General features: G+C 35.7%; 1 protein-coding gene and 1 pseudogene across 1 annotated transcript; both read right to left on the reverse strand.

Annotated features, from left to right (window-relative positions):
* Positions 1 to 5,151: 5,151 nt before the first annotated feature.
* LOC106831604 (olfactory receptor 51F1-like) lies at positions 5,152 to 6,383 on the reverse strand (annotated as a pseudogene).
* A 9,143-nt stretch (positions 6,384 to 15,526) lies between these two features.
* On the reverse strand, positions 15,527 to 16,471 carry LOC106831603 (olfactory receptor 51F2-like). The gene has a single exon (XM_014841909.3). It carries the CDS (start codon positions 16,469 to 16,471, stop codon positions 15,527 to 15,529), a length of 945 nt encoding a protein of 314 aa, XP_014697395.3.
* Positions 16,472 to 18,424: the final 1,953 nt, after the last annotated feature.

Consider the following 18,424-nt stretch of genomic DNA (forward strand, 5'->3'; position numbering starts at 1 on the left):
CCCACATAGAAGAACTAGAATGAATTACAACTAGGATATACAACTATGTGCTGGGTCTTTGGGGTGAAAGAAAAAAAAAGAGGAAGATTGGCGACAGATGTTAGCTCAGGGCCAATCTTTCTCACCAAAAAATGTACACCTTAAAAAAATCCCCCAGAACTATGCTTTACCTACATGTCATATCTGTAATTGGTAGATTATATTAAAAAAAGAAAGAGAGAAAGAAAGAAAATAAATCAGGCTCTGATCTAGCCATACCCTAACATGTGAAGACAGTTGTCAGCAGCTTTGCTTTCCCCTCCTTCTCTCTTCATATTTAAATTTTTGGGGGACAAGAGAAGGTACTCTAAGGTATGCTACATGTATAGCACTGACGTGGGGGCACTTCCAAATCTATTCTGGATTAATATTCTATTACTTAACGTAATGTTAAAATGTGTGTGTGTGTGTGTGTGTGTGTGTGTGTGTGTGCCTACATGGGACTATTCCCTGCCAATTTGTAGTCCACCTGAAATGATGTGTTTAGGAATTTTTCACTGTCTGATCTTCTATATATTTAATATCTTCTGTTCATGTTTTCCTGCGTATTGTTTCTATTTACTACAGACTGACTGCTTTCTGCACCATGAGGAAGGGAGGAGACATCCTGTCGTGGGCAGGGAGAATCCACTGTTAGCTCTTCGTCTGGGCACGGGGATTCTCTGTTCCTCCTAGATGTTGCCAGAGCATTAAAGTGCAGAACTGTCCTGGTGGCAGAACCATTCATATCCATTTTTTCCACCTTTAGGCAAATTTCTCTGTGGCTAAAATATGGCACAAAGAGGACCAGGTTGGGGTTAGAGGACAGAAGTATAATGACTGGATATTTCAGTGGAATTCTCTAATCCACCACCTCCGAACTTGCAGCCTCCCTTAGGGTAGCTTCCACTTCCCCTTCCATATTCTCCTGTACATTTTTTGGGCTGTAGTTTCATCTGTCTATGTTATTTTGTCTTTGCTTTCTCTTTCACGGATTCCTCAAATTTATAGATCGCTGATTATCTTTGTATTTATGTTCTAGTATTATTATTATTAGTTTAATTTTGATTCCAAACATATTTTCTCCTTCTTTTAGGATGAGAGTAGTTTGAACACGTGTGTTCTCTTTACCTTCCTTATGTAAGCTACAATTTTCTTCCTTAAAAAAATGTTTTGTTGTGATAAAATTCTCATACAATACAATTTAACATGTAAAAGATTGCCAGATTTTAGTATATTCACAGAGTTGTGCAACTGTCACCACAGTAAATTTTAGATCATTTTTATAATCTGCAAATGAAATGCCCTACCAGTGAGCGGTCACATCACATGACCTTCCATCCCATCCAGCCAGAGGCAACCACTAATCTACTTTCTGTCTCTGTGGACTTGGTTTTTTGGGACATTTTATATAAACTGAATTATATAACATGTGGTCTTTTGTTACTGACTTTTTGCAATTAGCATAGTGTTTTCAAGGTTCATCCTTTTTGTGGTAAGTATAAGTGCTCAACTCTTCCTCGTTGACAAATAATACTTCATGTTATGGATCTACCATGTTTTATATAGCCATTTTTTAGTTGATGGACATTTGGGTGGCAGCACCTTTTGTTGAAAACACTATTCATTCTTCATTGAACTTTTTGGTGTCTGTTTCAAAAATCAATTGACAAGAAATGTGAGGGTTTATTTCTGGAATCTTAATTCTATTCAGTTGATCTATATGTGTATCCTATGTCAGTACTACACTGTCTGGATTACTGTAGCTGTGTAGTAAGTTTTGAAATTGCTAAGTGTGAATCCTCCAATTTAGCTTTTCTTTTTCAAGATGGTTTTGACTATTCTGGATGCCTGCCCATTTTGAGGCCAGCTTGTTAATTTCTGTAAAGAAACAAACTCGAATTTTGATAGGGATTGCACTACATCTATAAATCAATCTGGAGAGAATAGCCATGTTAACCATATTAAGTCTTTAAATCAGTAAACATGGCATTTATCTTTCCAGTTATTTAGGACTTTTTCAATTTCTTTGAGCAGTATTTTTGTGTACAATGTTGTCAGTAGGCAAATCTTGTACCTCCTTAACTAAGTTTATTTTTAAGTATTTTTATGATTCTTGATGCCATTGTAAATGGAATTTTTTTTTGGTAATTTCAATTATGGATTATTCATTGCTAGTGTAGAGAAATACAATTGACTTTTTTATATGTTGATCTTGTGTTCTGCAACTTTGTTTAAGTCATTTATTAGTTTTAATACTTTAAAAAATAGATTTCTTAATATATTCCATATAAAAAATCAGATCATATGCAAAAAGAAATAGTTTTATTTCCCCCTTTAAAATATGGATAATTTTTATTTCATTGCTTTTTCTAATTGACTTGGCTAGAACCCCCAAGACAGTATTGAATAAATTGGTAAGAGTTGGCATCCTTGTTTTGGTCATCATTTTAGGGTAAAACATTCAGTCTGTAGCATTAGGTATAATGTTACTTGTGGATTTTTCACAGATATCTATTATCAGTTGAGGAAATTTCTTTTTCTGCTTAATTTTTGAGTGTTTTTTAAATCATAAATGGATATTGAATTTTGTCAAATCTTTTTCTACATATATTCCTCTAGTGAGATTGTCATGGAGTTTTCGTCCTTCATGCTATTGTTTTAGAGTTTTATATGTATATAAATCCAGTATTTGGTTTTTTTTCTCCAATCTTAAATAAATCTTGCATTTCTAGGATGAATCCCACTTGGTCATGGCCTATAATCTTTTTTATATTTTGCTGGATTTGATTTTCTAGTGTTTTATTGACGATATCTACAGCTATATTGACACATATATTTGTTCTAACGTTCTTCTCTGTGATGTCTTTGTCTGGTTTTGACATTAGGGTAAAATGGCTTCATAGAAAGAGTTGGGGTGCGTTCTTTCCTCTTCTGTTTTTTGGAAGAGTTTGTGAAGTACTGATATTATTTTTTCTTTAGGTGTTTGGTTAATTCACCAGTGAATCCATCTAGACCTGAGTTTTTCTACTTCGTACGTTTTAAAATTACTAATTCAGTGTTATAAAAGAACCCACTTTTGGTTTCGTTGTTTTTTCCTATTGTTTTTCCATTTCATTAATTTCCACTAGTCTAATCATGAATCTAATCATTATTATTTTCTTCTTTTTGCTTTAAGTTTAGTTTGTTCTTTTTTTCCCCAGTATCTTGAAGTGAAAGTTTAGTAGTCGATTTGAGATATTTCCTTTTTCAAGATAGATATTTATGGCTATAAATTTTCTTCAAGCACGCTTTAGCTTCACCTCACAGTTTTGGTATGTTGATCATTTTCATTCATCTCAAAGTATTTTGTAATTACCAATGTCATTTCTTTTCTGGCCCATTGATTATCTAAGAGTATATTATTTAATTTTCAAATGTTTGTGAATTTCCAAATTTTTGTTATTGATTTATAATTTAATTCCATCATGGCCCACTTCTCTTGGAGTTAAACCTCTGTTCTACATGCATGGCACTACAGAAAATAGCATATGGTCTTTTCTGCTTGCATCTCTCATCGTGAATCCTCTGCTTTATGATAGGACTGGGGACAGAGTGATTGGGGCCCCAGTATTCTCTGACTACCATGCTTGGGATAGAGCGTCTGCTATATGAGTGGGGCTGAAAGGATGAAGACAGCCACTGATGTCGCGACTGAACTCACCTGGAATTTAGCTTCCACAATTGGAGCTGGATTTGGGAGAATGAGAAATACTGTGATCTGCCCTTCCTGAGAGATAGCATAGCCTTACATTGAGAGCTGGTGGAGATGGAGGTGGAATGGGAGAGTGAGGAAGGAAGCCCTGTTCTTAGTTACACCAGTCTGGAGTGGAGCTGTAAATATGCTAAGCTGAGACAGAGGGAAGGGTGAAACCTGGCTGTGCTTCAAGTGCCACTGACTCCCACTGTTCTTATACTGATTTAATTCTTTCTTTCTTTCTTTCCTTCCTTCTTTCTTTCTTATGTAAGGAAGATTGGCTCTGATCTAACATCTGTTGCCAATCTTCCTCTTTTTGCTTGAGGAAGATTGTTGCTAAGCTAACATCTGTGCCAATCTTCCTCTATTTTGTATGTGGGACACCACCTCAGCAGGGCTTGATGAGCAGTGTGTAGGTTTGTGCCCAGGATCTGAACCCATGAACCACAGGCCGCCAAAGAGGAGCACACGAACTTAATCACTATGCCACCAGAACAGCCCCTGATTTAATTCTTTAATTCTTATAGTAATATGATAGAGTTTTTTGAATTAATGGTTTTTCACTTACTGTATGCCCTTAGGGCAATTTCCAGAGAATTTCAATGTTTATACCTATATCTAAATATAATTTTCACTATTTATGATTGTTTTCCTGGAGAAAGTGTCCACAGATCTCCTTATTCCTAAGCTACCATTCTGAAAGTTGATCTCTCCAATTCTTGACTTTATATTTCAAACAACACATTGTGATGGTTTCCTGATCTAGGTGGAGTTAAACATTCTTCTTACATATTCTTATTACTCTTTTTGCTTACATCTGTATATTGCAAGATATAACATATACATCAGATTTTGATTGGTTGCTTTCTTATCTGCATAATTCACTAATTATGACAATATCTTGTTTGTCTCTGCCACCCTATCATATTGTGCATTGCCTGGCAACAGGAGCCACTTCGTAAATGAATGAATGAATCAATGGTGATTAATAATACACAAGAAGAAATAGATAACAGGGTCTAATTTAATCTAAGTTTAAACAGAACTAAATAACTCTTTATTATCTATACTTTAAGAAAACAAAATGGGTCAAAAAATATATTATTTTAAGTATAATTTTGGAGGATTGATCTAACGGGCAAAGTGTTCATTTTAGGCATTGTCATTCATGCTTTCAAAACTTTACTAACACATCCATAATATTAGAATATTTCATTGCACAATGCTAAAGCATAGCTTAGTTATAGTTGTATTGAAAATAAAAAATAAATTTCTGCCATTCTGCATCTGCCACCCATCCAACCCACCCTCCTAGTTTTTTTGATTTTGAGTCATTGATAGAAGAGATCATATTGATTAAGACCTAGGTCTTGGAAGTGATAAATAAGGATTAGATTTTATTGCAGAATTGTTACAGTCAGACTCAGATCCCTTGAGAAAGATGACTTTTTTAATGGCCTATGGAGATGCTTGGTTTTCACACTATAAGTAATGGGATTCATCACTGGCAGAATAAGCAAGCACATATTGGCCATAAGAGTGTCCTCATAAGAAGGCACCTTTTGCCCAAACCTCCGGACAAAGTACAAGCTAATGAGAGGGATGTAGAAGATGGCGATGGAACCTGTGTGGGAGATACCAGTGCTAACGGCCTTATGCCACTCCTCTGGGGAAGCAATGCTCAAGATAATCTTAATAATCAGGATATAGGAGAGAAGAAGAAAGATGGAGGTCACTTCTGCAGTAACTATGAGGATGGTAAGTCCTAAAACACTGTTGATCTTATTGTCAGAACGTGAGAACTAGATTATATCAGGATGGAAACAGTAAGAATGATGGAGCACGTGGCTTTGGCAGAAGGATAGATGTTTAAGAAGCAGGCCCTGGGGGCCGGCCTGTGGCTGAGTGGTTAAGTTTGCTGGCTCTGCTTCAGCAGCCCAGGGTTTTGACAGTTTGGATCCTGGGTGTGGGTGTGGACGTGGCACCGCTCATCAATACATGCTGAGGTGGCGTTCAGCATAGCACAATCAGAGGCACTCACAACTACAATATACAGCTATGTACTAGGGGGCTTTGGGGAGAAGAAGAAAAAAAAGAAGATTGGCAACAGATGTTAGCTCAGGTGCCAATATTTAAAAAAAAAATAAGAAGCAGGACCAGAGACATTAGGATCTGACAAGGATGAAAAAACACACTTTGATGATTCTGGAATCAGTCAGGTTGGTAGCATATCTCAATGTGTTATCCATGGCAAGGAAGTGGTCAAAGGACATTGCCAGGAGCACTGAAGTCTCCACGACAGTAAAGAGTTGAATAAAGCATGTTTGAACAACATAGGCAAGGACTGATCTACCTTGTATTGAACCAGAATATGCCCAGCATGGGGACTAGTGTGGAAATTCACAAGCCCAGGTTGATGGTGGAGAACATCAAGAAGACATAGTACACAGGTTCATGGAGACCTGACTTGGTGATGATGACAAATAGGATTATACCATTCCCAGAGAGAGCAGTGATGTAGAGACGGCAGAAGGGGATGGAGTTCCAGGCATGGCTAGCTTCTAGTTCTGGAGCTCCTGTTCAGGAAAAAGATCAGAGAAGAGGAAGTGATGTTAGGAAAAGATGACATGATTACTATGGAAGAATAATTGTGTTAGAAAAATGTCCTAGAATGAGAAATGAAAACACCATTCAGCAACTTCATTGTGATTTCTATTAACTGTAGTTACATAAATAAATCAAATTGGAGATTATTCTTAGGCCTGTATCTCTCCCTTTTGCTCCCCAGTTTTTATTTCTTTTCTTTTTTGCTGTATTGAGCTTCCCTCCATGGTGGCTATTTCCTGATTCATGTTAGAGAATGGACCGTCTTTTTTTTTTTAAGTCTCAAGGATATTTTTTGTCTTTTTCCGCTTTGACCCTGAGCATTTTCTTTTCCCCTTCATTACACTCCCCACACAAGGGAGAATTGGATGAAGATAATCTGAAATTACCAAGAATTTAATGGAGACCTCAAAGTAACATTAGTTTTCAAAAGTAAAATTTATTATTTAATTAGAAATAAAATAATAGTTGAATATTTGTGTTAATACTAGTGCATTATCATGGAACTTTATCATACATGTTAAAGATATATTGCCTTTTCAGCAAATAATTTTGTTTAAGCAAATAATTTTATACAAGTCAAAATATCCTATTCATTATTTCTTGGTCAATGGATCTTACCCCTGTCTTGCGAGGGTTGTTTCTAGTCTAGGGTTACATTTCTGATCTTGATTTTTTATTTTCTTAGCTGTGGACACTTTAGTTATATTGATACATAACTGTTAAAAAAAAATTCTCTGTAACATCAACTTTAGCAATTAGTCCTTTCAGAGGGAACTGTATTCAATTTCAGAGCTAAAAGTGGACTGAGTGTACAGAGGCCAGATATTAGTACTTCCCTCTCCAACTTAGTGTCACTGCAATCATTGCCACCTTTTACTTACCCATAGCCTCAGAAAAGCACATTTACAGAGAATGTTTTCATCGAGTTAAATAACACATTTGAGTTTTCAGCTCCATCAAAAGGCAGCATCCGAATTGAGACTTACTGTTACGTAGGTGAGGCCCTGGGTAAGTTTTCTCCTTACTTTCTCCTTTCCCATATTGACTTAACTCTTGTGACCCAGTCACCTTACATACTGGAAAGTCTTGCTGGAATCGGCACTAAGCCAATGTGATGGTGTCTGAATACTCTAAATTTTCTTCTCTTTGGCATCTTGAAGACTGCATGCTTTCCTCATAGTCGCAGTCATTGACTGGAACTCCACTGGTCCTTCATGAACATTAGGAATTATGATGCCTCCGACTACTTGATTTAGAGAATATACTCGTGCAGCTGTGTTTTACTGACACAATATTGCCTCCTAACATTCTGGTGCCGGATCTTTGTGACACCTCTTGTGACTACTTATTGTATTGTTGACTACCTTTTTACTAATCCCCAGCTGCTAATCCTGTGGAGTCTCAACTTTTATTGCTGGTCTCACAGGCTACTGAGATCCCAACATATCTTGCATGTGAGACTGCTCAGTTCGACTTTGACCACAAAATAGCCATACGTTTTTGTTTTTGCCATTTAATGTTAATATTAAGGAGATTGAATTAGATAATCTCCATTATTTTTTTTCTTATTCTATGCAATTGAAGTTTAAAAAGACACCACAGAAATAGGCTTGTGAGTATGACTTAATGTCCTAAACATATGAGAGATTATGGAAAGGGCCCACAGGCAGAAAATTTCAAGTGTGTGCTTTAGTGATTATGGAATTTTTACTATGCTGATTATAAGGTGAATCGTGTTCCATTGACTTCATAATTATTTGATTGAAAAGTATATTAAATAAAATAAAATCAATTTCTCACCCAGTTTTCTGGCATCATTCAAAAACTAATATGTGAAACTAAAAATAAAAATCTCTTGTTCATCAGGTAATGTTAGAAGAACATTTTAAAGGTTATACATATAGAAAGATAGGTAAATGTGATATTAGAAAAATAATGTCCTATGACTGGAAACTCTAATACAAATTTAGGCTGATTTAATTAAAAAAATAACAACCCAAGAAAGTTGATATCTAAAACCAGTGTTCATGGGAGGAAAGTAGCAGCAGGAAGTTTCAAGAAGAAATACAATTTTGGTGTTGGAAGTCTCTTCTAAGGACATCTACGACATTGGTTTTAAATGTCTTCATTTATAACATTTTAGAGTGAGGTAGAAGCCTAGAATTTTAGATTGGAAAGGAACTTAGAAATCTTTTAGTTCCTTCCAAAGAATGAGATTAATTTTGTCACATGGTCTTCTAGTTGCCTAAAAGCGACTAATTAATTTTTAGTCTTATACCTATTAAGGTGAATTGAAGGGATAGCGATGGGTGTATGAACTAAAAAAGAGCACTTTGAAATTATAACGTTTATAATCAGCCAGGAGAAGAGAAAACTAAGACCAAATACATGGTTGTCCTCACATGGCTGAAGCAGTATTATATTTGAGAAGAATTACATTTGATCTGTGTGCCATACACAGGGCAAACCTAGAACCAACAGGAGGGAGCTTCTAAGATGCTCTTTTTAAGAAGCAGTGCTCTAATGCATAGAATGAGCCAGAAACAGGCAGTAGTGAGCTTCTAATACTGCATGACAAAACAGTCATTTTGTCTATGCACAAGCACAGAAAATCAGATGGATGCATTCATCCAGTCATTTAGCAAATATATATTGCACATCTACTGTGGACCAGGCATGGGAAATTAAATGTTAAGGACAACAATGTCCCTGATCCTAAAAATACTTAGTTGACTAGGAGACACAGACAATTAACATGGAATTATAGAGTGTAAAGAGGACATCTAGAATGCTGTGAGAGCACATAAAGTGGACAAGAAGCTCATCATGGGTCATAAGGAATGGTTTCCAATAAATAATGATGTCTAGATCAAGACCTAAATTCTAAGTACAGTTGGCAAGAAATGGATTTGGATGTGTGTGGTGTCTAATGGTTAATTTATGTGTCAACTTGACTGGGCCACAGAATGCCCACATATCTGATTAAACACCATTTCTGGGTGTGTCTGTGAGGGTATTTCCAGAAGAGATTAGCATTTGAATCAGGAGACTGAGTAAAGCAGATTGCCCTCCTCAACATGGGTGGGCCTCATTTAATTAATTAAGGGTCTAAATAGAACAAAAAGGCAGAGGAAAGAAGAATCTCTTTTTTTGCCTGAATGCTGAGCTGGGACATTGCTCTTCTCCTGTCCTTGAACTGGTACTTATACCACGAATTTTCCTGGTTCCTAGACCTTCAGATTTGGCATAGAACTGCACCGCTGGCTTTCCTGGATCCCTAGCTTGCAGAAAGCAGATTGTGGGACATCTCAACCTCCATAATCATGTGAACCCCAATTCCTCATAATAAATCTTGTTACCTCTCTCTCTTTCTAATTATCCATCATCTCCTATTGGTTGTATTTCTCTAGAGAACTCTAACTAATAGTGTGAAATGGGAGGGAAGTTACAATAGTAACACAATTTTGGTATCAAGGACTTAGAATGTATTTGATGCTATTTTCTCATTGGTAAATTGGAGATGATAATAGTGACAGTTACTTTTTCAGGTAGTTAAGACATCATTTGTAGAATCCCACAGTGTGTCAGGCTTTACATGATTTATGTGTTTTGCATCAATTATCTCACTTAATTTAAAAATCATATTGCTTATAAGATTCCAAGTTTTCATCAAAGAAGGTAAAACTTAGAGAAATTGCAATATTTCATACAATGGAAAAGCTAGGATTTGAATTTTACATGGGTAAGTTCAAAATTGGTGGAAATTCCACTACTTTACATAACAATGCTTCTCCATGTGGTGAAATTGGTAGAATAACATTAAAAAATAAACTTTTGCGTTACATATGTGTGTGAATTACTAAAATGTCAAGTATTCATGTCATTTTTTCCCCTTCCATAACCATACGCTATCATTGTTCCTTGTCTCTAAATAGTCATTTAAATGTACATGTATTAGAGTTTCAAACACTTGATATTTGATAGATTTGTTTTTCACTTCCTGATTTTTGTGGCTCTATTTAAATTTTAATTCTTTGTCAATATTCAGGAGAGATGGAAAAACCATTATTTCCTTCATGCTAAATTATTAAGAGTGCTGGTAAAATTTATAATGTGTGTTGTGTAATATGGTCTCCTGGAATCATGAATTTGAATCATGGATGCTTTGATTACCTTTGCTCATTTTCATAGCCATTCTTGACATATTTAATCTCAGTTAATTGGCTTCAAGTGCATCTATTTGTTATCAGCCTGGCTTGAATATCTCGATCTCTTTAAGAATATTAGTCCATTATTCTGGATGGAGCAGCATCATCCCCACTATCAGAAAAAGAACTAAAATCTCATGCCCTAGTACCAATGAATCACTATTATTATTATTATTATTATTATTTTTTGAGGAAGATTAGCCCTGAGCTAACATCTGCTGCCAATCCTCCTCGTTTTGCTGAGGAAGACTGGCCCTGAGCTAACATCCGTGCCCATCTTCCCCTACTTTATATGTAGGACGCCTACCACAGCACGGCTTGCCAAGTGGTGCCATGTCCACATCCGGGATCCGAACCAGCGAACTGCGCACTGCGGAAGGGGAACGTGCAAACTTAACTGCTGCGCCACTGTGCCGGCCCCGGATCTCTATTATTTTTTAACAAATTCTTTGTCTCTTCGAATCTCAATGCCAGGATTTGGGCATATGACCCTAGGTATCCCATATTCTATATTTTCACTTAAAGAATATTGTTCTTGTTTTTTATGGTAGAATTCTACACTGATGAGTCAAATTCAGTTTTTGGGCCAGATCCTCCATGTCTAACACCCATGCATAAAACATTGTAGATATTCTATCTAATTTAAAGAATACCAGCAAGATTTAAATTGACCACATAAACTGATTTTTTTTTAATTTTCAGAATTTCACTGTTTATGAATTTTTCAGAATGGAGATTCAGTACATTGCAAAGAACCTCTTTTTTATTTCTAAGCAGTGCTAAAAACAACAAAAATCCAGGACCTTTATTGTTGTAAATTATTAAAGCAAAGGCAATTCCACAGTGTCTTGTGTTTGCACGGCTGTCATTTTATAATTTCCTCTTAGAAACACTTCCTCTGAAGAAACTGAATCTCTTGCTGTGCAAGGATGCCACATCAACCTTCTAACATTAAGGCATAAACACTGCCTCTCTGATGCCCCTGTACTGACATCAAGTGAAGAGGATGAGGAGGAGACCCATCTCTGAGGTCTCATTCAGCCTCCAGAGTGGAGGTTATCTATGAGGAACCCATGCCAGGAGAGTCATTTACCCATCTGCAAACCTATTCCTAAGGGATCTTTCTGGCCAATAGCATTTGCTGGTTTTGCATTTGTGCTGCAGTCACTCTGCATGCCTAATCTACTCGCTTTCCCATGTGGTTTAATGTACTGCAATTGCTAAGGTTGTTTTCTTTTTAACTTGCTGTGATTAATGTTGAAATATACGCCAGGAAAATATAAATGTTGGACAAACATGAAAAGTGTATAAATATAGTTTTCACACCTGCCTTGGGAAGGAGATCACTGAAATTATCCTATATACTCTGGAATTTTAGACACAGTTATTCCACAGAAAGAAAGATCTCAAAGATTATTTTTCCCCCCACAGACAGAGAGCAAAACAAACAAATTTTAGATTAGAGATAATAAACAAACAGAGAGATATACAGTTGTACCTTGTTATAGCTCAGTGGCTCCTCAAGTCGACTGAGTACTAGATATGCCTGGGGATCTTGTTATAAATAGAAATTCTTAGGCCTCATCCCAGAACTAATAAAACAAAGTATTTGGGGAGTGGGGTTCAGGTTCTGAATTTTTATAGATTTTGTTTTTTAGAGCAGTTTTTATGTTCATAGCAAATTTGAGTGGAAATCACACAGTTCCAATACTCTTCTCTTCCCGACACACTCACAGCCTCCTCCACTATCAACATCCCCCGCCAAAGTGGTAAGTTTGTTACAATCAATGAATGAACATTGGCACATTATTACCACCCAAAGTCCATAGTTTACATTAGGTTCACTCTTGGTGTTGTGCATTCTATGGATTTTGACAAATGTATAGTTACAGGTATCCACCATCATAGTCTCATACAGAATAGCTTCACTTCCCTAAAAATCCTCTGTGTTCCACCTATTCATCCTTTCCTCTTCCCAATCTCCTGGCAACCACTGATCTTTTTGCTGTCTCCACAGTTTTTCCTTTTTTCAAAATGTCATATATTGAAATTCTATAATATACAGCCTTTTCAGATTGACTACCTTCGCTTAGTATCTATCTAAGCTTCCTCATTGTCCTCTTGTGGCTTGCTATCTCATTTTAGCGCTAAATAATATTCCGTTGCATGGAAGTACCAGGTATCTGTATTTTCAACAAGACCCCCGTCAATTTTTATGTATCCTTCCCTGTACAATAATTCTTATGGATCAGCCATTAGAAAATACTTCACAGACTAAAGATACCTTCATCAAAATTGGAATATCAATTAAAATTTTATGTAGTGAATATTACATTCCCATTGACTTACATTATTAATTCTAATAATAAAACTGTGTTATTAATTCTCATTTCCAAGCGGCCTTCTATCATTTTAGTTTTGCTTCTTCCCATTTCCTTCTGTCAGGTGATTTTTGATTTTACACCATGGTTGCAGTAAAGTAGGATTAGTATTTAAAGTTCATTGTAATTTGAATTATTCAATATTTATGTCATTTACTAAGTTTTCTTGAAAGAGGGTATATCTATAATAAATATTTTAATGAAATTACATCTTCATAAGTTATAGGCCTCACTAAGCAATAAGCTCACTCAAAGCAAGAAGCTAATCTTGTTCATGTTTTTAGTCTCAATATATGCCCCAATACCTAGTTCATACTAGATGGAAGATGCATGTTGCTGTTGAATGAAGAATAAGAATATAAATTGAGATTGTCATGTCCTTGGTTTTATTCATTCTATTTTTATGGCCACAGAACTCTGAGCTTGTGATGCCTCGTTTGGTAAAGTGAGTCACTGTCTTATCATTCTCTTTAAAGAAGTGAATGTGTGAAGTAGGGTGGGGTAAATTAGAGTGCCAAAATCCAAGGCATCAAGCTGGGCAATGAACTACTGTAATTATGGTAGGGTACTTAGTGACTATGGTTGATGGGAGGTGAGTCTGCAGAAGTAATTCTTAGAGCTAGCATTCCACAGCATTTCTATGTCTATACAAAGTAGCAGTCCAAAACTACCTTCCCAAATAGACATTCTGGATGTGGAGAGAACTAGCCAGTGGGGTTTGGAACCACATGTGGCTAATACTAAGAAGGTGTTGAATAGGAGATATGAAGGAAGAGGAAGATACATAGGAATTCTGAGTAATGAGCACATTTCTCTTGTTGGTTTTATGTAGTTGTTAAAATAATAGGAAAATGCCCCTAGGAAATTCTGTTGCTGTCTGAAATACAAATGATAAAGTTTACTTTAAATTTTATTTCTCAATATCAATGGATATAAATGCATAGAAAAAGGAAGGGTAAAAATCAAATTTATACAGTGGTTACCTATTGAGAAGGTGGAAAGACTGGACTTGAGGGATAATATCAAGGAGGACTTTGGGCTTTTCTATAAACCTTTTATTAATGAGAGCATATTTATTATTTCTCATATAAATAAAATTAATTTAAAAGCCTTTTAAAAAGTTGTTTTCTGATTGTTTTATGGAAAACAGAAGGAGGAAAAGGTACAAGGTTGGAGATCTAGAAACCTGTAAGGAAACTGTTGATTTAGTTTAAAGATTTTAGTGTTCTAGACTAAGTCCAAGGGTGAAGATGAAGAGAGATTGTGGCATCAGAATAGGCAAGAAATACAGATTCATTGGATGCAGGAGCAAAAGATGATTAAGCATTTGAGGATGGTTCATTAGTTTTTGTCTTTGGCATTAGGGAAGGTTTTAAAAAATTACATGATAGCTGTTAATTCTGGGAAGCCATCTATTCATGAAAAAACTGGCTTAAATTATTCTTAGTTAAATTGGGGCATATGCAAAGTGGGATAAGATCTGAGACTGTAATCTCTGGTTCTAAAATTTCCCTTGCCCTATATGGTTTGGACAGTCAGAGCTGTGATCAAATGCTAGAAAATATAGGCAGAAAAACTAGGATCAGTTATAAGAGAAATTTCTTATGCTGTACATTGCCAAATATTGAATTGAATGACTTACCACTGAAATTGTACAGAAAGATTATTTGATAGTCTATCGTGTTCAGTTCAACAACAATCATTGAGTGTCTGCTATGTGAAAAGTATTCTCCTAGGTATTGTAGTAGCTTCAAAGAAAATCAAGCCTTCTTTTTTTTAATGTAGGGAATTTACAGCCTTGTGGAAGCAATAATGATAATGATAATAATATAAATTTAAATATAAAACACAGCCAATAATACACAAAGGCAAAAAAAGATACAGACAAAGCAATACAAAAGGCAAATTATGGGAAGGAGAGATCAGATATCATTGGAGCAATCATGAAAAATTTAATGAATAAGATATTTCAAGATGAGCCTTGACACGTGAGTAAAATTTCAAGGTGGAGGAGTGGGTGTCAAGGTTGAAGTGGAGTCAACAGTAAAGGCCACCATCAGGAAAGTTCCATATACATGATGGAGCAGTTAGCAGACTGGTTTTCTTAGACTGCAGAGGATGTGAGAAGACAAAGAGATAAATTAAACTTTAAAGAAAAGTTAAACCTAAACTGTGGAGGACTTTATCATAGACAAGAGTGGTTTCTTTTAGTCAGTAGTTGAGAAATAAACATGGGAGCGATGCCTATTAGTTTGTTTTTAAATTTTCTTTGAGCTGGATATTTGGAAAATTAATTCAAAGAGAATGGCTGGTGTTTTTGGACAGAAACAGCATAGAGAAGGGAGGTCAGTTAGTCATCTACAGGAATGGAGTAACTGACAGGTAGTGAGAATCAGAATTAGCATTTTGATGCAGAAAAGATAAGACTGTCTTAGGTAAGATTAACGACATTGTAGAGATATTTGAATTGGATAATGTCTAGTTCCATCCAACTCTAAAACTACAGAGGTCTATAACTCCATTTTGTGATGAATTTTCACTGACTTTGAAATAGATCTTTATAGTAGCAGTAATTGCTAAATGTGAGTTCCCTTGGAACATACAAGTTTGAGCATAGCTTTTTGAATCTGCTTTGTTTTCACGCTATAGATGATGGGATTCATCACAGGTGGAATGAGCAAGTATACATTAGCAATGAGTGTGGGTACATAGGGTGGAACATGTTTTCCAAATCTGTGAACAAACGACAGGCTGATCAAAGGGATGTAGAATATGGCCACAGCAGTGATATGAGAAATGCAGGTGCTGAAGGCCTTTTTCCTCTCCTCAGGGGATGCAATGTTGAGAACGGAGCGAATGATCAAGACATAGGAAAGCAGGATAAAGATAGAGTCCACTCCAGCAGTAGAGATAATTGCAGTTAGTCCAAAAGCACTGTTGATCTTTGTATCTGAACATGACAGCTTCATCACATCTGGGTGGAAGCAGTAGGAGTGATGGAGCACATGGCTGCAGCAGAATGATAAACGCTTAAGAAGCAGGACTAGTGGTGTCAGAATAACAGTCCCCCTGGTAATGACTGCCAAACCAATTTGTGTGATCCTTGCATAAGTTAGAATGGTAGCATATCTCAAAGGGTTAGAAATGGCCACAAAACGATCAAAGGCCATAGCCAGGAGCACCGAAGATTCCATAAAAGTGAAGAGGTAAATGAAGAACATCTGTGATAAGCAAGCACTGAAGCTGATTTCCTGGATATTAGCCCAGAATATTCCCAGTACTGTCCCCAATGTAGAGATACATAAGCCAATGTCAGTGGTGGACAACATGGAGAGGAAATAGTACATGGGCACTTGAAGACTTGGCTCAGTAAGCACTACGAACAGGATCAAGGTATTTCCAGAAAGGGCAGTGAAATAGAGGCAGCAGAAGGGGATGGAGATCCAGGCATGGGCCCATTCAAGTCCAGAGACCCCAGTCAAAAGGAAAGTAGGGAAAGTGGAGTTACAGAAGATTGGCATTATGGTCTGCAAGAGCAGAAATTTCTTGTAAGATCTTGACTTTCTAAATTTAGAAGTTAAAATTATTTTTAGTTGAAGTTGAATATGCATTTTGTAAAGCGCAAAAAATGAAGTTTGACGTCTATATGCATTCATGTAACAACTTCCAAGATCAACTGATAAAACATTATCACCAGCCCTGAAGGCTTTCTAATGCCTCATCCTCATTTATGTCCTCTCCTATAGTAAGCATTATTTTGACTTCTATTACCACAATTACTTTTCTCTATTTTGATCTTGATATGAATAGAGTCATGGACTATCTACTATTTGCATTTTGCTCCTTTCACTCAATATTATGTCTGTGAGATTCATCACTGAAATAAGTTACTTAATTACATTCAATTTAATTTCAATTTACTTGCTTAATAGAATTCTTTGCTCATAATAGATATTCAAAATATCTTTGCTAATTGACTTATATTTTATCTGCCCTTCCTGAAATATTATATTTAACCATGAGTGGGGCTTGGCCTAATTGACTAATTTTGCCTTGGAATTTTGGAATCATTAAACTCAGGTCTAAGAGAAAATTTATTTTAAACTAGCAGGGAAGCATCTCTTTTCAAGGACTACATATACCTAAGAATCCATCCCAAATAATGACCGTTTGACCTGTCTCATTATGTATATTTACTACAGGGAACTAGAGGGAAGATGCTTCAGTTCCTGTGAATCGGAAACTTGATACTGTCTTTAATTTGTAACACTAAAATACTGCCTTATTTACCATTATGGAGCCTGCCTCTGTTGTGGTAAAAATTAATGATGATAATAATAAACTTCTGTAACATGTATAGCCCGGTCCTCAATCTGGCCTTGATCTCTTACAGGGTTGTTCAGATACATAATATTCTGTGTATTATAAGCCATGTTCTATATAATGTTCTAGGTATTTTACATGTTATTTCATTTGAGCCTATGAAAAACCTAAGAGAGAGATATTTTTATTGTAGATGCATAAAGTGAAGTTTAAAAGTTTGGTTAAATTGTCAAAGGTTGTAAAATCTGAAATAGATGACATTGGGAATCAGAAAATAAGACTTCAGAGCCTGTGCTATTAACAACTACACTACGTTTTCTAATAATAATGATGATAACAATAATAATGATATAATTCTACTTCAACACTAATTAATTCTCTATTAATACATGAGGCAAATGTATTAGAAATATGTACGTTTGAAAATCTCTTATTTAGCATTTCTATGGTTCAGTGTTAAAACAGTTTTATTTCAAGATTGTATATGTTTTGTACGACATAAACAAATTAATGAGAGTAATTTTAGCAAATAGTAAATTCTTAGCATAATACTGGATGCTAGAATTCAAATTAATCCATGGTGGATATAACATATTTATATAATGAAGCTATCGTTCAAAATATATTTTTAACCTCTGTAAGATTTCCATTGTTCCTTTAGAAGCAATCCAAGATCATTTCCACTAAAAGTGTCCACTTTTATACAATTTTATCATGTAATCGACTACATAGCTTACTTATGGATGTAGATAAAAATTAGTTTGACTTTTTCTCCGAACATATTACCTATTTCTACATATTTTCAATTCCACAGACATCCAATGGACAATGGCTTTTATTCATTTTTTTTTCCTACTTTAAAATATTTATTTTTATCCCAGGCTAATCTCCTAAATATTATATCCATATAGCTAATCCCTTGATCTCTCCACTTAAATATCTCAAAGTTAACTCAAGCACAAAGGGATTGCATCTGAATTAATGCCCACAAACTGTAAATTATATTTTGATTAACATTTTGATTAGCAGCTCTATGGATCTACAGTAGCTTGATGTATCCGGTTGCCTAAGCCAGAAATATGAATGTCCTTCCACCTCCCATCTGTTGGTCATGAATTTCTGTCTCTATTGCAACTCTTTCTAACTTGTGC

This window comes from Equus asinus, chromosome 20, assembly GCF_041296235.1.
Source record: "Equus asinus isolate D_3611 breed Donkey chromosome 20, EquAss-T2T_v2, whole genome shotgun sequence".
Classification (NCBI taxonomy): Eukaryota; Metazoa; Chordata; class Mammalia; order Perissodactyla; family Equidae; genus Equus; species Equus asinus.

What these genes read in the sequence shown, in the direction of transcription:
- LOC106831603 (XM_014841909.3), bottom strand. Translation starts at nt 16,471, where the DNA reads ATGCCAATCTTCTGTAACTCCACTTTCCCTACTTTCCTTTTGACTGGG.